The sequence below is a fragment of the Cordyceps militaris genome (genome assembly GCF_000225605.1).
Source record: "Cordyceps militaris CM01 unplaced genomic scaffold CCM_S00001, whole genome shotgun sequence".
Taxonomy (NCBI): domain Eukaryota; kingdom Fungi; phylum Ascomycota; class Sordariomycetes; order Hypocreales; family Cordycipitaceae; genus Cordyceps; species Cordyceps militaris.
The window spans coordinates 542,476-560,391 of record NW_006271969.1 but is presented as its reverse complement, the minus strand read 5'-3'; the positions used below and the strand labels follow the sequence as shown (position 1 = coordinate 560,391).

Below are 17,916 nucleotides of genomic sequence, written 5' to 3'. Positions count from 1 at the left end.
GGGCTCAGTGCGATTAGCGGCCACAATCGCAGCGGTATCACTAAACAGACCCATGGCTCTCCACCAAATGAAATCCAATACTGAGTCACGACCTGCTGTGTGTTGTTGATGGATACACTGCTGTGGTTCTTGCTTCATTTTCATTTTCATTTTTACCTTGTCAAAAGTGGCCATGGCTTGTGTATATATCATCCTCGACCGCTACTTTACAAGCCAGATCAGGTTGTTGCCGCCCAGCCACTAGGCTTCCTTGGGCTGCAAGCTTGTGACGTTCCGGGCGGGCTCCGGTGCCGGCGGAGAGGCGAGACAAGTGCAGCCCACAAGGGCTCTCTCTTTCTCTTTCTCCCACCGTTGCACTAAGAACCACACGCCAGTTATCAGTCGCCGATTTTGATCAGAATCAGTCGACTGGTCAGTTCACTAGTGGTTAATGCCCCTCGGCAGCATCTGTACTAGAATCTTGGCGGGACCCTGGCTGAACCCATATACCGCTTCTTTATCTTTCAGCGTGTCGTGGTCAACAACAAGATTGTCATCGCCTAAGTACACATTGGCACGTACACCATTAACGCCACTGCCAAGTTAGTACAGACCATTAGAGGCCATCTCTTCACAACCTTCCAATCTACACGCGCCCTTCAGATGCTCGCCCCAATCCTACCCGCGCCACCTACCCCGCGACATCCGCCTCGGCTGGCTCTCGTTCCATTTCAGACTCGGCAGCTGCTCCAGCATATAATAATAGCTCATCAAGATACGCATACCGTATAAGCTCCTATACTTCCCGCACCCAGACCAATCGGCGTGCAATCGCACCACGCAGTCGCACAGCTACCCGTTCTCCTGCAGCATGTGATGTCGTTTCTTTTAAAGTTGCCGCGGGACCATCATACGATATATGAGAAATGACATATACACCTTGATTCAATCATCCATCTCTCTATTGCTCCATCCATTTCTAACGTCGGATCTTCCATGCTGGTCTCCCCACCATAGCAGCCCGCCCACACATATGCCCATATTCGACAGGCGATTCTTCACAAGATCCTTGGTTGCCGTCTCCATACTCTCTTGAGCGCCCCGCCGTCCTTGTTGCCGGACGGAACGGGAGGCTCGGCACATGTTTGCCAAGAAGCTCCCACTGTGGTTCCCTCGGTCAGCACATGGCATACGTACTTTTAGAATAACGAAGACAAGAAAGAAAAGCAACATCTCTGTCAAAGCCAGTTACGGCAGAGGCTCGCTATAGGGTGGACCCGTGGCCACGAGTTCGCCGTTGATTTGGTAGATTTGGCAAGCTGGATAAAGAGTAGAAAGTCGTCCATGTATTATTGCAGTATAAATAATTAGTTCTATGAAAAACCAAACAGCAGAAGTGTACAAAAAGCTTCTAGCGCGCCGACTCCGCTGCCTCGTCCTTTGCCCTCTTACATCTTCTCTGGCGGTGCAGTCACGGACCCCTGCATATATGCAGGCGGCTCATCCGGACCCTGCACCGGAATCTGAATCCTTTGGGTCGGCATCGCAGGATCGACCGGAAATCCGTCGGCGTCGGCGTACTTGACGTCCATCTCCGGAAAGGCCGCCGGGGTCACCGGGGCCGGCAGCGACGTACGCCAGCAGCCGCGGCGGTGCTCGGCGCGGCGCATATGCTTCTCGGCCTTGCGCGCGTGCTTCTCGGCCTTGAGCGCCTGCTTGTGCTCGTGACACAGCTGCTTCCACTGCTCCTTGGTGAGGGGCCCGTTGTGCGCCTCATAGTTGCGCTTGAAGGCGTCGATGCGCTGGTGCTTCTTGTGGCAGCTGTGGCAGATGGCGACACCAGCGACGAGGGCAACAAGAATTCCGACAACCATTTTGATGAGGGATGATGTTTTTTTTTCTGGTGCGTATAAAAAAAGGTTCCTGAGGGTCGTCCTGCTGAGAAGCTCGGGACAAGGTTTGTTGTAAGTGGTGTAGGGGGTGAAGATGTCGAGTGACGATGAAAAGAATGCACAACTCAGAGGGAGATGCAGCAGGATTAAATATCAGCTGCTTCCAAATACCCAACCTGAAGGGTGCGTTGCTCATACGCACGCCGTCATCAACGCCAGCGAATCAACTTACACCATTAGGCTGCGCCTACGCCTCGTCGTACGCACTGATGACGCGGCTGCTTCGGGCCAGCTGTCAGCCACATGCCTTACCTCAGACGTTGCATTCTGGACACTGTTGTCAAAAAATGAATGAGCCAATGACGACAGCTTGCTGCCTGCAATTTGAAACCAAGTGGCCTTAGGGCCGCCTCCAAGGCAGCCTTACAAGGCTCGTCCTCGCGCACATCTCGTCCTTTTCTCGCTTGCTTCTCGCACTCGCTAAAGTAACTAGGTAGTGTTAGTGCGCCTCACTTGCGCAACATGGAACCGTCTCGGGACCGAGGTGGCGACGCACAGTTTATTACAGCCTGGACCATATTCACTTGTGCTTGTACTTTCTTTTTTATTTTGGTTCAAGATTATACTACAATTTTAGCCATTATTTCTTCCTACTGTATTCATTTTCTTTGCCTGTCAATCTAGAGATACGCCTTCAGACCACTGATAGTAACAAAGCAAGCAGCAAGACAGGGCAACCCGCACTACATATGGGTTCTGCGCGACAAGGGCGCCTTTCTTCAGAAGCAGCAAGATATCCTCGGGCAGTCCTGTTGGAACGCCGTTACGTGTGCGAGGCGCTCAACAGACGAGAGCATATCTTCAGTCAATCATGTATATCAGGTATTAGAAGAGGGGCTGTACCGTGACCGAGAAACTGGTCGAGACATCGATCGAGATTTGACTAATCCGAAGTTCCGGATTGGGAGGGTCACGTAGCTGTGATGAAGCACTTGATCGAGATATGACCAGAGCTAATCTGAAGTCGATTATTTGAAGTCGATTGCGAAACAGTATTGGAAGGACGTTCACGAAGCTGTGACGAATTAATTGGTCGAAAACATCGTTCGTTCAAGGTGTCGGTCTGGTCGGCTCGAGGCCGGCTGGCTGGTTGACTGGCTCTCTGAATGGCTGGCTCTCTGAATGGCTGGCTCTCTGAATGGCTGGCTGACTTGATAACTGGTGGAATGCCGGCTCTCTAGTTGACTTGATGGCTGGTTGAATGGCTGGTTGGCTGGTTGGCTATCTGGATCGCTCTCTACTTAGCTGGTGGCTGGCTGATTGACTCGATGGTTGACGGGTATCGCTCTACAAAAACCAAATATAATAAGTGCTGTGGAGGAAGAAAAGAAGCAAATATCTATATTGTTGTAACTAAATGAAATGTGAAATAACCCAAAACTAATCAAGTCCACATAAAACGTGTGCTTAAACTGGCATATTCTTGGGGCTGCAATTGTCTCCTGAATTCTGTGAAAATGCGAAAAAAAAATTGTTCATCTTGGCGTAATAAAAATAGTTATAATCTTGACGAAATAAGAAAATCGGTCGGGCTGGCTTTCTTCTTGCAAAGCTAAAATAGTGTCGTATTTCCAAGCATCGTTGATGTACTTGCCGTCGTCCCTAAACACAGCCATTCCGGGGTAAAAGCTTCGTCGATCTAGAACCTTAGCTGTGCAAGAGCTTCGTGCAATCAGTGCATCTCGGAATTGGGGTAGAGTCCATCTTGCTCTGCCGCTGAAGCCAGGGCTTTTCGAATAATGTAGACTTATCTGTCCGGGCTTTTTTTTTTCACCTTTACGGTTGGCATCTTTCGCGCAATGTAGGTGACCGAGCCAGTTTGCCACCAAGGTGACCCCCCAACCACACGATCGTGATATCTTTCGAGCTCCGGATATATCGTGGCTTCGTTGCACACACTATCACGAATTCTCTGAATATAACGAAGCCGCGTTTGGTATCCGACAACGCCAGTTTTTATCACCGTAGTTATAGTCACGGTCGGGCTAGTGTCCGGGACAGCACGAACGGCAATAAGGTATGTAGGTGCAGCCAAGCATATTATTGTTACTATAACCGGTTTTGTCTTTATATTACGCTAATTCATAGCTTCATTTAATGCCAACGCGATTTTCTGGAAGAAATAGTTTAGTTTCAGAGTTTCGCACGTGTTGCAGGAGTTGGTTGTAACTATATGTGACATCTGGTATTGTGATTAGGTAAGGGTTCCTTATCACAGGTAACGTTAGTCACCTGCCCGATCAGCCAAGAGCCGCTACAGTTGGCGCATGGGTAGTGCTGGCGCCATCGAAAGTCCATTGTACACCGCCGCCCCGCGTTGCTCTCGTGATGTGCTGTTAACATACTTTGATACGGCATAGTCGCTCGATTTATTCATCATGACTCGGCCAAGAGGCTCCTCGGTGGGCAGCGAGGAGAGCGCCGCGACGGCCAGAGAGCAGGTAAGGGGCTATCCGGCGCCAACTGGCTATCTGATAGAGCGCTGACGCGGCAACCTAGGAGCTGGGAAGCATGTACGATTATCTGGCCAAGATTATCCTCCTGGGACCAAGCGGGTCGGGAAAGTAAGATGGCACCGCAGAAACTATCTGTAACGAACGATGCAAACATGGCATGCTGACAGCTGCAGGTCCTGTCTACTACATCGGTTTATCAAGAACGAATGGCGAGTCTTATCGTCGCAGACTATAGGTGTGGAATTCGCGAGCAAAATTATCAAAGTTGGCACCGGCGCCAGGCGCAAACGGATAAAGCTACAGGTAAACAATGATCAAGCGCGACGCGAAATGAAGAGTTGTGCTGACATTATTTATAATGCGCAGCTCTGGGATACAGCCGGCACAGAACGATTCCGATCCGTCTCCCGATCCTATTACCGAGGTGCTGCGGGCGCCATCCTCGTCTACGATATTACATCGCATGGTTCTTTCCGCGGACTACAGCCTTTTCTGAACGATGCGCGAGCTCTGGCGTCGCCCAATCTCAGTCTGCTTCTTGTGGGCAACAAGCTTGATCTGGCCAACGAATCCCTCGTCGACACATCCATGCCGCCTCCTACACCAAGCAGTGTCAGCTCTAACTCGACCATCACTGCGGGCGGCTTCGCAAGCTCATACTCGACGACAAACACGCAGACCACAACCAGAGGCAGAGACTATGCCGGTTCTATTAGCGCCGGCTCGGTGCAAAAAGCCACGTTCGCCCCTGATGGCCGTGAGATATCAAGCTCAGAGGCTACGAGGTGGGCCAGCACGCAAGGCATCTCGGTGGTTACTGAAGCCAGTGCTCTGAACGGAGAAGGGGTCGACGAGATATTTGCCAGACTCGCTCGCATTATCCTGACCAAGATTGAGCTTGGCGATATTGATCCAGATGACCCGATGAGCGGCATCCAATACGGCGATAGCAGCGCTTGGAACAACACAAGCGACGGCGGCAGCATCAAGAGCTCCATGACTGGTGCCACTGTTGAAGACGGCGGCATTCCCGGGCTACGTAGGCGACGCAAGGGCAAGAACCGCAGTCAGAACTGGGGCGGCCTGCGCGAGTGGGAAGAAGTGTTCACCTTGACCAACAGGCGACGAGGAGGCAACTGCTGCTAATTAGCGCCAGGGGCAGAAGGCACGGGTTTGTAACGGATACGATGTTGGAGGCGGAAATTTGCCATTTGAACGGAATCCTAGACTCTCTGTCCAAAGAAGGGGTTTTTTTTTTGTTTGATGATGCGCGCATTCGCTTACCAGGGACAGCATGGCGTTTTTGGAGTACATACAGTGGTTTCATGGATGGCTCTTGTTTCAAAGTACGGGGGCAGACGGGCTTCTCAATGTTGTTATGGCGGCATTATATATAGTCGTCTTCCCAGCCAATAATGGACCTTTCATTTTGTTTCTATCAGGCCATTGTCGAGCGTCCCATTTACTGACAGGCCACCCGAGTCCTGTTGTATGATAAAGCGGCGCTACTACGGAGTACAGTACTAAGTACTGCACCGGCCCCCATCATTTGGAGTGTGAATAGCGCTGTGGGACGCTGGAAGCTGGAAGCCCCCTTCGGCGTGATGGAATACCGCGTGCATCTCCGACTGGGCATTGTACGTAATCAGACAAGCCATGACTATGGATAAACATATCATTTCTCGAAACTATTAGTCGTATTTGTCAACCTGCGGTGTGCGCCATATTTTTGTTGCCATCTCCAGCACTGTTCCGCCCTGAGAGCAAGCAAGCATCCTCTTCGTACGATGTACATTGCTCCGACCTCCTGCCCCTCTAAGCCGAGCCGATTGATTGTACCCCGCCAACCGCGGGATACAAGACAACTTGTCCCCAACAAGTCAGGCGTCTATTTCTTTCTTAGTCTTTCACCCACCTATCGTTCCTTGATCTGCTTCAATCGAGGATCCGCCCAATAGCCTTATCTCCTGTTCGTCGCCTGCTCAGATCCCTGCGTATCGGCTGTTTGTTGGACAGCCCTGCCACCATGGTCCCCCGTACCGTCATTCCGATTGACAAGAACTGGCAGTTCAAACAGGCCGACAAAGAAGGCGGTGACGAGTACCGCGCCGTATCCCAGTTCCCAACCAATGTTCATCTAGACCTCATGCACCATGACCTCATTCCGGATCCCTTCATTGGCAAGAACGAAACCGATGTCCAATGGGTCGGCGAGGCGCAATGGACTTACAGGACAACCTTTGCCAGTCCAGAGGTTGCCACAGGCGCCAAAGTCATTCTGGCTTTTGAAGGACTTGACACTTTTGCTACGGTCACGATGAATGACAAAGTGATTCTCGAAACGGACAGCATGTTTATCCCTGAGCGCGTCGACGTCACAACTCACCTGTCGCATAGCGACGAAAACGAGCTCGTCATTACCTTCGACAGTGCCTACTTGAGGGGCTGGAGCCGGGTCGAGCAATGTCCCGAGCACATATGGAGCTGCTGGAATGGGGATAGTTCTCGTCTGGCGGTCAGAAAGGCCCAATACCACTGGGTATGTGTTCTTGGATAGGTTCGAGGTGTCATCATGACTTGAAGCTGACCTAGCTAACAAGGGCTGGGATTGGGGTCCAGCTCTGCTCACCTGTGGCCCCTGGAGACCCGTCAACTTGGAAATTTACGACTCCCGGCTGACTGATCTGTACATGAGCATCGACATCGACGAGTCTCTTAAGCGCGCCAAAGTCATTGCGCACGCAGCGACAGAGGGGACCGCGGCGACGCACGTTCGCATTGATGTGTCACTCAACGGGAAAGAGGTGGCTTCAGAAACAATTCCCGCTGCCAACACTGCGTCGGTCACTTTTCATATTTCCAATCCCGAATTATGGTATCCTATCAGATACGGCAAGCAGCCGCTCTACACAATCAAGGCGACGCTACTATCAAAGGGCACCACAGTCGATACCATGTCCAAAAAGATCGGTCTGCGCCGCGCCCGTCTCGTCGAGCACCAGCTGGAAGACCAGCCAGGAACTAGTTTCTTCTTCGAAATCAACAATATTCCAATCTTCTGTGGAGGAAGCAATTGGATCCCTGCTGATAACTTTGTTCCTCGTATCTCGCCGAAAAGATATCGCGATTGGGTCAAGCTGGTCGCCGATGGCAATCAGTTTATGATTCGAGTTTGGGGCGGCGGCCTTTACGAGGAAGCAGCGTTTTATGAAGCATGCGATGAGATGGGTATTCTTGTTTGGCACGACTTCATGTTTGGCTGTGGAAACTACCCCGCCGGGCCAAAGTTTCTTACCTCCATTGATCGTGAGGCCCGAGTCAATGTCACCAGACTGCGTCATCATCCTTCTATAGTACTCTGGGCCGGGAACAATGAAGACTACCAGCTTGCTGAGCAGGAAAATCTCGGGTACGATCCCAAGGATATGAACCAAGACAACTGGCTCAAGTCAAAATTCCCGGCCCGTTATATATACGAAAAGCTACTTGCAGACGTATGCAAAGATCTTATTCCAGATGTTCCCTATCACTATGGTAGTCCTTGGGGCGGCAACGGCACCACTGACCCCACGATTGGCGACATTCACCAGTGGAACGTGTGGCATGGCTCACAAGAGAAATATCAGAACTTTGACAAATTGGTCGGTCGGTTTGTTTCAGAGTTTGGTATGGAGGCATTCCCATCCGTCAAAACGATTGATGCATATTTGCCGCAGGGCAAGAACGATCTTGATCGCTACCCGCAGTCATCTACCATTGACTTTCACAACAAGGCTGCAGGACATGAGCGCAGACTAGCTCTCTATTTGGCAGAGAATATTCGATATGGTCCAGATCCCCTCGAACAGTACGTTTACTCCACCCAGCTGATGCAAGCAGAGTGCCTTGCGTCAGCGTATCGTTTGTGGAAGCGTGAGTGGAGGGGTCCCGGTCGAGAATACTGCGGTGGTGCACTGGTTTGGCAAATCAACGACTGCTGGCCCGTCACTTCGTGGGCCATCTGCGACTATTATCTCCGCCCCAAACATGCCTACTACACAGTCAAGAGAGAGATGGCACCCATCTCCATTGGCATGACAAGACGCGAACATCAGTACCCAAAAGACAAATATACCCGCGCCTATATCGACACCAAGATCAAGGTTGAAATTTGGGGCTCAAACCTCATGCTACAAGACTTGACTGTTGACTGCGTGGTCAAGGCTTGGGATGTCGAGACTGGTGAAGAGACTTTCTCCAAGAAGGTTGCCTCTTCCCTAGTGCTCCCTTCAAATCGCTCAACTGAGATCTATGCCATGGACGTTCCTGTCAGTACGCCAAAGACTGGCCTCGAGAGTCGCACAGTGGTTGCCTCGTACCTCTTCCAGAATGGCAAACAGATTGCGCGCTATGTCAATTGGCCTGAACCTCTCAAATACTTGCATCTGCAAAAGCCCAAGCACCTCACGGCGGAGCTATCGTCGGATGCCACACATGTCGCTGTCAAAGCCGAAGTTCCCGTCAAGGGCGTCGCAGTCGAATGTGAGCAGGACGGCGTCACGTTTGACGACAACTTGGTCGATATTGTACCTGGGGAGGTCGTCCACATCGGCATCAACGGCGCTTCGCAGGGCACCATAATTACTACTCGTTACCTGAACATGCTTAGCTAGATCATTGAGTAGATGAATATATCAACCCATATGGTCGTCGCATCAGTCAGACTGGAATTTTCCATGTTTTAGGTTGTACGGTCTCAAATCTGGCTTCATATCTGTCACGATATCCAGACTACGTATAGTACTATATTATGCAACGTATCCGGTAGTTGAGACGTCATTAAAGTACTGACATGCTTCAGCAGCATTCACCACATCGCCTTACTGTTACACTCGAGGTGGTTCTCGTCTCTGAGGCTTTTACCTTTTACTCTTGTTGGGGAAGACTTCGCAGAGCAGTCGCAACCCGTCGACTTTGTTTTGAGACGTGTGGGTGGTTCCCTTGTCTCGGGTTGTACTTGTACGAGTTGGCGACGCCAGTTGGTGGTAGAAACCGCAGAGAGGCTTGTCACGGTGCGACATGAGGACACTTGTGGCGACCCAAGAGTACCTTCGCAAACGATATTTGATGAGGCTCTTCTGATACTCACCAGAACCAAGCACCACCTTCCGGTTTCACCCTAGTGTCCTCAAACCCCGAAAGAGAGGGCATACCAAGCCCCTGTGTGTTCTTTCGGGACGTCAATGGACCTACGACGTCGTGTCGGTAGATCGCATCTACCCCAACTTGTGTGCCGCTTGCGGGGCTTTATATCACTGAGAGAGTGCAGCCGGCGCGGGCATTGAGAAGGCCAACCATTTCGGAACTGCCAGAGACACGAGCTCGCAAAGAAGGCGGTGACTTCAGTAATCATGCCTAAACACGGAATACATCATAAACTCTGTAGGCATGCTGCACCCCAGTATCGGCAACTGACGATGTCGCGCCACACACGGCTCTCCCGCAATTGCGGGGGAAAGCGCCCGCTTCACAAAAAAAGACGCTGATTCAGTGCACGTCCGGAGCGGTCAAGGTTGTCGGTAGCAGACGGTCGCGCGTAACAGTTACACATTTCCACCATGGCAAGGTATCACACAGCAAATATATCGGAGCTCCTGGAGCCACGCCCGTGTAGGTCATAAAAAGCGCCAACCGTCAAAAAGACGGGACGCAGACAGGCGTGGACTATGATGGCCCTTTGAATCTTGCAACAAATGTTTCAATCACCAGCGAGCCAGAGAGACAGGCTCAAGATGAGCCAGCCTCCCCAAGTCCCGCCGCCCTGCATCGCCAGCCTGCTCCCGTCTGCAGATACAAAACATATCGCTGATGGGGGACTCCATTCGCCGCATCGCTCACCAAAGGGAAGCTCTGCTTTGTCAAGAGACTCGTGTGGTTCGAGTGGCCGTACAGAGCTTCGCTGCGTTGTTTTGTTTCGTCCGTTTTTTTCGGTGTCGCATGTCACGGAGAGCACGAGCACAAAAGAGGCTAGGAACAAGCAATACCGCAATGCACCAGCATACCTACCTTGTAAAGTTCAGAGCCTTCTTAATCACAGTCGATTGGCGTCATGAACAATCTTGCATCTCGTGGCCCGTCCTGTGCCAGAGATGCAAAGCTGGGCGGTCGGATGATGAAGGAGAAAAAATCTTTTAAGAGCAAAGTGCAACTCGCGTGCTCCACCAAGTGGCTAGTGGGGGCCACCCCTGTAGTTATCCTTATCGAGCGGCAGTCTGCAACTAGGTAGCCAGCATCACTCAGCGTATAAGTCACATCTTTCAAGTTTTTCTATCAACAATCCTCGTACACTGGAATGAGGTTTGACATGGATATTAAATCGTGCTCAGTAGCGCAACCTTGGCAGAATATACATAATATGCAGAATACACAGAATCAATTTCGAGGAAATGACAGACTGAATTTGGCTACAAAGCATATACTACGCCTATTTGGGTATTACACTAGACTCATTACCCTCTTATACAATTTAAATAGCTCCTGCACGAGCAGCCTCTCCTGCATTTTCATACACGAGCTCTTCCATCTTTCTCTTGGCCTTGCCCAGGCTGTCCTCGCCAACTCCCATTCGGCGAGCAACATATCTCTGGGCCACGATGCCAATGGATAGCGAAAGAGTCTCTTCAATCCATTCGGCAACCCATTCTCTGGGGTCAACGGCCCCGCTATCAATAATATCGCGGATTTCCGCTGGGACTGCCAAGTCCACCTCGGCCTGCTCCTCGTCTCCAGACTTGGGCGTGAGAGGAGTGTTGGTGTCCAGCCAACGTGCCCACTTTGCAGGAATGCTCTGACTGACGGCCGCGTATTCGATTTGGTGGATAGGGTCGAGGATAAAGACGGCAAACGAAACGTGGCCATCATCGTCTTCCTTGTCAGCCTTGTCCTCCTTGTCTTTTTCGGCTGAGGCGGTGCGAGCAAACAGGGTTCCGTCGTCGTCCGTCTCGATAGCTTGGATGGCCAAAAACAGATCCGAGGTTCGTACAGGGTTGCTTTCGCTCAAGTCTTCCGTCGCCCTGGCTTTGGCTTGCTCTACACCTCCCTTGGCAGACAAGTACTCTTCAGCGTAGCCCTCTGCGTTGGCGCGGCAGAGTTTGGTGCCCTCTGTCAGGCCCTTGATCAGACCAAGTTCTCGTACAGAGTCAGACTGACGCCACCACGGGCCATCTCGCCAGCCGGCATTGCTCTCGCGGGCCCGGCGTGAGCCGCTTTCTTGGCCACGCTGCACAACAAGTAAGTCGCCGCCCTCGACTTGTGACATGACGCGGGAGAATACACCATGAATAAGAGGATCCATGGATGGGTATCCGACAAGATCGTGGGTGATGTGAATGAGGAGGCGCTCGTGGGAACTGATGGGCGGGGCAATGGTGTTCAGGATGTTTGTGAATGTCGGCAGTGCGCGATGGCGCAAATCGTCGCCTAGCATGCTACATTAGCAACAGGAATGGTATGAATCGATGCCTGGATTGGTTATTCGGCTTACCGTAATGGCGGAGGGCGCCAATATCCAGGCCCTTGAAGCCCCTTACCTGCTCAGCCCATTTCTTTGCATCCTCATTCTGCTGGACTTCCTTATAAGCGGCCTCGGCCTGCTTCATGGCAGCGCTGGCGGTGGACATGATACCACCCCACCAGCCGCCGCCGCTCGGTGCAGGCGGCTGCTCCACGACGGCTTTCTTCTCGGCATCCTGAAGCTCAGAGCTCGTCGCACTGGGCGTGAAGCTGGCACGGGCACTGCGGGCGCTGTCGGTCGACTTGCGCTTGTCTTCGGCGACTGATGCACCAGGTACCGGTCGCTTTCCAGCTCCTACGAGGCGGGGCGTATGTGGACGGGAGGTGGGAGGTGCAGAAGCGAGTTCCGACTCGAGAGCGGCCAGAATGTCCGTGTCGCCGCCGGCCTTGGCAACACCAGCCTTGGAGCTCTTGGGGGCGGCCTTGCCGGCCTTGGGGTCGCCACGGATGCTAGAGAAAAGCTCGTCGATGTTCTCGTCGACAGCAGGGGTCTTGGACTTTTTTGAAGCCATTGTGGTAGGAGGGTTGATGAGGTGAAGCTGGTATTCGGTATGACGTTGGAGGTCGCTTCAAACACGGGGGCGGGTTGGATGCAGTTGGTGGGGTGACGACTACACCTACTACAGCTAGCGGGCAGCTGCACTGCTGAGTGCCCGGGTTGTCGACTAACAGCGGGCGGGTGGCGGGAGACTGGGGGGCTTAGCGGGGGCAACCTGGGTACTAGGTAGATGTATGATTTGATTTTGCATTGCAAGCATCTTTCTTTGTAGAGACAAAAATGCACTTTGTCTCTACTGTGCACGTTGGGATAGATAAAGAAGCCGTCTGGGTGGTCAGCACGTTGTATTCGTGCCCGAGTCGACGTTGGGGGGCTGGAAGAGGGCAAGAGGAATTGATTGATAGACTATTTGGTGCATCACATTTGTATGGTTCGAACGACACTGTAGTCTAACGAAGCTTACCGCGAATGGCAAGCGCCTTTGCCATGAAAAGCTAGATAGATGAATAGTACCAATTTTGATACACAAGCAGGACGACAGACTAGTAGTTAGGACCATTTTTATTATTGATTGAAAAGGGCGACGGTAACAAAGGAGTAATTAATTACCTGGCTAGCAAACTACCTAGGTAAGTAGGTACCTAACAAAACTTCTCATCAGGAGCCAAAAGAGACTAGCGCAGAGTCGCTGGAAACGGCAAGGTGATTGGCCAGCGTCCATCTACTGTGCAGCGTGGCGGCGGGAGCCTGAGAGCCTGGGGTTTGAGGCGACTACCTATGTACCTGCAGGAGGAAAGTTGGGTGGTGAGGTACTTGCTTTGTTAGCTCTGGGGGCAATGGTAGTGCACATAGGTAGGTACCTTAGCGGTCGCACGCGCTGCAATAATCCGCCTGCTCCCAGTGATTCTGAGTGTAACAGGAGTGGCTGGAACATGACAAGGAATAAATAATACGGCTACTGCTCTCCTCGTTCATCACCAATGGCCCAAGGCCCAAGTCGACCAAAGACTGACGGGGCACGCTTGACGGTACGTACCAAAATACTCAGTACCCAAAACAAGTGGGCCCCGGGAACCTTGGCTTATTCCAACCACGACACACCTCGAGCAAAACCGAATTGCCCAGGAGAACGAGTACACAGAGCGCGCAGAGACACATCCTCAACTCTTTGCCTTCCGCCTCTCCCATCTTCCTCCCCCTCGTCGCCCCCTTCTTCTGCTATTCTTCTTTATTCTCATCCTGTTTTCTTATGCCGCCCACTCCTCTTTTGCCCTTGTCCTAGACTGACAATCTCGTCACGTTCTCACTTGCTGGCTCATACAAGCAAAAGCCCACACAACCGGCCACAACTAGGCGTCACGCTTTTCGCTCGCCCCAAACTCTTTTCACCTTTGCTGTCATTCCCCAGACATCGCTCTCTCCTCCTCGTCTGTTTTCCTCTTGTTGAATAATACCCCGCCCATCGCTGTCTTGATTTCGCCGCCGCGTCCTGCTCATCCCACATCCAGCCTACTGGCTGACTATGGACCGTGCCCGCAGGACGGCATCGATGGCTTCAGCCCGTCGCAAGGCAAATCCTTCTTCCGACTCCCTTCAATCTACTCCAGAGTCCGTCTCTGAGCCTTTGCCGTCTGTGAGCCCTGCTTTGTCGAATGACATTAAGAGCCCGCAATCTGCGCCACCTGCTCGGCGCTCCAGCAAGACTCTGCCGCACACCTCGAGCTTTTCTGCTCCCGCCTCATCGCGCTCTGTCCATCTCAGAAAGCGCTCAAAGACAATGGATGAGTACGGCTTCGAGTATGCCGCCGACGATCATGACAGCCCTAAAAAAGGCGGCCACACTCTTCGTCGGCGTGCCCGCGTCGACTACACTTTTGAGCAGATTGACGACGAGGTTGTTGTTCCCAGCTCAACCTCGTCAACGCGCACGAAGAAGCGCAGATCTGACAACAGTCTCGACTCGGAAGACATAAATCCTCATGAGCCTGCCCGCAGACGCGCCTCCCTTGATGCAGAAATGTCTTCCTCTCGCCGTCGCAATCCTCTCCGCAAGTCTTCTGCCGAGATAGCCACCTACATTGAAGAGCCAGAAGAAGAGGAGCGCGAGGTGAAAGACACCATTGAAGTGGTTGGCTCATTATCTGATGACGAAAATTCCACTTCTGCCGCGCTCTCACGCTCACTCACCACTGGCCAAGACTCTTTACCGCCAAAGGCTACCAAGGCTGCTTCGGCAGAACCTACGACATCTGCCACTCATAGGCCCACACGCCAGCCTGAGCAGCCCAAAACGACTCCTGGAGCACCCATATCTAAGCTTCAAGAAGAAGATGGCGAAAAGCCGGATAATCAGTTGCTGCAAGAAGCTGGTGCTGCTATACCAAATGGCACCGATTCCAGTACCACCAATGTCGGCCAATCAGAAGCCACAAACGGCAATGTTGCATTCGAGCAGCCGTCTCCAAAGCAAAATCCTGATTTCTCTCAAGAAGAGTCAAATCTAGCGTCGGCCAAAGAGGAGCCGATTGACGACACAGTTGCCGCGGATGGAAATACTATGCCTGTTGCAAACAAGACATCTCCCAGGGCTAGTGCGGCCGACGAAACTGAGGGTAAAGGCAAGGTCACTGCCTCTGCCTCTGATTCTACCAATGGAAAGTCTGAAAAGGACGCAGAGCAGCCTATCTCTCCATCATTGCAGATTCAAAAGCAGCTTGATGGGTCCCCTGACGAAATTTCCGCAGACGTGAAGAGGGACCCCGATACTGAAGAAGGTGACAATATGCCAGATGCTGGTAACGACATACTTGGGGACGAGTTTGCAGCAGATGCTCCGCCGGCAGAACCTACGGAGGAGGTCATTCTACCGACCGTAGCATTGGAAGTAAAAGGCACTCCCGCTTCTTCTCAGGCTGGCTCTGAAACCACAATGAAAAGCGCCATTGCCACCAAGGCTGAGAGGAAGCCTTCGCCATCACAAACCCTTGCACCCGTTCCTGTTGTTGTATCACGGCCCCAACCGACTCCAGTCGGACGTTGGGCCCACCTGACACCTTATATTGACGGCGAATACACCACATACCCCGAGAAAAAGGAATCTTCGCCTGAAGACGAGACACCAGCCGACGAACCAACAGCTGAGGAAAGGGACGCCGATAAAGATGCAAATGGCATGGAACCCATGGTCGAGGACAACGATGACGCAGCGGATACTTTTCAAGCCGAGGCACCTACCCCGGCGTTGAATACGCCCATCCGAGGCTCGCCCGCCCCAGAGTCCATGGAACCTACGGCGTCAAACTCGCCTGCTCCTGCTGCAGAAGAAGATGATGGCGAAGTCTCTGATTCTGATGACAATGGACCCCGACGCTACTTTCGTTATAGAAAGCTACGCGATGCGGAAGAGTATATCTCAGCTCTAGAAAAGTTTGAAGACATGTCAACGGCCGAGTTGTACGATCTCATTGGGGCTGTGAATGTGTCTATGGTTCAATGGCAGACTGAGTGGAATAGACTGGGTAAAATTGTGGATGACTATGAGAATTCTCTCCGGCGTCGAGTGGCCGATTCAAAATACGAATCAAGAACACGAAATCTTCACCAACACGGCATCAATTACGAAGAACCTGAATTCGTTGTCAAGGGGTACAAGGCCAAGGAAAAAGAGGTTATGAACGAAACTCGTTACCTTCAAGGCCAGGATCGTATCATGGCAGCCGCATATGGCTTTGAATACGATCCCCACCCATCCAAGATTGGGCGTCAGAACCCCGAGACCCAACAGGCAGGCATCATGACACGAGGACGCTCACTCCGAAACCAGCCTAGGCAGACGGCAAAGGCGACTGAAGCCGATGAAGTTACCGGCAAGCGAACTCGCAAGCCCGTCCAGTTATTCGATCCAGCCGCACAAGATGTTAGCCGCAGCTCCACGCCTGCTCCGACAAGAACCAGGCGACGCAAGACTGGGAACGGCGATGATGACGCGGTCGCCTCTAGCTTCAACGGAGACGCCAATTCGGATGTGGAAGACCCCCCTTCGAGAACGAAGCGCCGACGCACTGGACGTCCACAGACTTCTGTGCCGAATATGGGTGAGGAGTATGGTGCCTCGCAGGATATGGCCCAGGAGGACGAGTCCGGCCGCCCCAGCCGCCGTGGTCGTCACCGGGCTGCCATTCGATACGACGATGGCTTTGCTGAGCAGGAAATGGACGATGAACAGCTGCCGAAGCAGCCAAGGCGACATATTCTCACCTTGAAGTTTCCACGCGGCACGGACTTTAGCGGACCTTCGTCCGCCATTACCGACAATGGCGACTCGCGACCGTCCACCGCCTCCTCCGATTCGAGCTCTCACACGGCCGAGTCGTCGTACTCTTTCCGTCCTAAGCGGCAAAAGCGCTTCCGCGACGAGCAGGAGGAAGCCGAATCCGCTGGCCAGGGCCCTCCTAAGAAGCGTAGTCGCCGGGTCACCGACGAGGCTCCCGCTCCGGCCGCCAGCCTCCCCGCCGGAGATGTCTCGCCCACCGCGGTCCGCAAGACGCCCAAGATCAAGGTTGTGCGCGTCGCGCAGGCGAGCCGCACCGGGACACCGTCTTCGATTGGCGGAGACCCGGAGGAGCCGCGCAAGGACTACAAGCTGATGACCAAGTCGGAGAAGATGTCGGCGTCAATGAAGAGTAAGGAAATTCCCACCCCCCTAATCATTACGATTGAGTCGCTAGATGATCTAACATGTTGACACAGGTCGATGGGCGAATGGAAACATGGCTGGTGCTGTTGAGAAGCGCAAGGCAACGCTCGCGGCCAAGAAGGCCGCGCAGGCCGTCGCCGATCAGAAATCGGGCACGACGACACCCAAGGGGAATAAGGCCCCCAACAAGCCAAGGAAGGACGTACCGCCTCGACAAGGCGAGCAACCCTTGCCCCCGAGCACACCCGCTCTGGGTTATCCTTTTGCGGCCGCTTAACTTGAGGCGTATAATGTGTGTTTTCGAGGATATTTTTCTTTTTGGAGAGGTGCTGGACTTGCGGGCTTCGTCGTAAAAACACGTGGCCAACGTCCAGCAACCTCGTGTATACGAACCGCGCGTCTGGGTTCTCTTAGTTCCCTCTTTTTCCTTTCTGTCTCCTTGCGTCCGGTTTTTTTTGTCCTCATGTTTAGCATACGAGCCGCGTTGGCATTCATCGTGCCACGCATTCATGGCTCTGGACTGGCGTTGTTTTCTTTTTACCTCTTTTTGTATCTTTGTCTTTTCTTTTTCCCACTTGGTTCGCAGTTTCAAGTCTCTATTCTCTGCTGGGTAATGTTTTTGTCTCCACCCAACAAACCTGTGGTGGTCACTTATTTTTGGAACTTGGGAATGGATGGAATAATGTTTTCAAGGGTCGATTGCATAGTTTTGAATTAAGCGACAATGTTACCTTGCTAACTTATATGTCGTGATGTGAAACATGTGGTGAATGTGTGTAGTCG

The 17,916-nt window shown here is 52.5% G+C and overlaps 5 protein-coding genes across 5 annotated transcripts; 3 read left to right on the top strand and 2 right to left on the bottom strand.

Moving 5' to 3' along the window:
* Window positions 1-1,427: 1,427 nt before the first annotated feature.
* CCM_00162 (uncharacterized protein) lies at window positions 1,428-1,853 on the bottom strand (the record flags this gene model as incomplete). Its single annotated transcript, XM_006665322.1, has 1 exon — window positions 1,428-1,853. One exon carries the CDS (start codon window positions 1,851-1,853, stop codon window positions 1,428-1,430), a length of 426 nt encoding a protein of 141 aa, XP_006665385.1.
* Window positions 1,854-4,309: 2,456 nt separating this feature from the next.
* CCM_00161 (rab like protein) lies at window positions 4,310-5,533 on the top strand (the record flags this gene model as incomplete). Its single annotated transcript, XM_006665321.1, has 4 exons — window positions 4,310-4,372; window positions 4,431-4,495; window positions 4,561-4,690; window positions 4,754-5,533. 4 exons carry the CDS (start codon window positions 4,310-4,312, stop codon window positions 5,531-5,533), a joined length of 1,038 nt encoding a protein of 345 aa, XP_006665384.1.
* An 880-nt stretch (window positions 5,534-6,413) lies between these two features.
* On the top strand, window positions 6,414-9,039 carry CCM_00160 (beta-mannosidase; the record flags this gene model as incomplete). The annotated part of the gene is made up of 2 exons (XM_006665320.1): window positions 6,414-6,926; window positions 6,988-9,039. The coding sequence occupies 2 exons, from the start codon at window positions 6,414-6,416 to the stop codon at window positions 9,037-9,039; spliced, it is 2,565 nt and encodes an 854-aa protein (XP_006665383.1).
* A 1,853-nt stretch (window positions 9,040-10,892) lies between these two features.
* CCM_00159 (uncharacterized protein) lies at window positions 10,893-12,450 on the bottom strand (the record flags this gene model as incomplete). The annotated part of the gene is made up of 2 exons (XM_006665319.1): window positions 10,893-11,845; window positions 11,910-12,450. 2 exons carry the CDS (start codon window positions 12,448-12,450, stop codon window positions 10,893-10,895), a joined length of 1,494 nt encoding a protein of 497 aa, XP_006665382.1.
* A 1,509-nt stretch (window positions 12,451-13,959) lies between these two features.
* Window positions 13,960-17,410, top strand: CCM_00158 (uncharacterized protein; the record flags this gene model as incomplete). The annotated part of the gene is made up of 2 exons (XM_006665318.1): window positions 13,960-17,119; window positions 17,187-17,410. The coding sequence occupies 2 exons, from the start codon at window positions 13,960-13,962 to the stop codon at window positions 17,408-17,410; spliced, it is 3,384 nt and encodes a 1,127-aa protein (XP_006665381.1).
* Window positions 17,411-17,916: the final 506 nt, after the last annotated feature.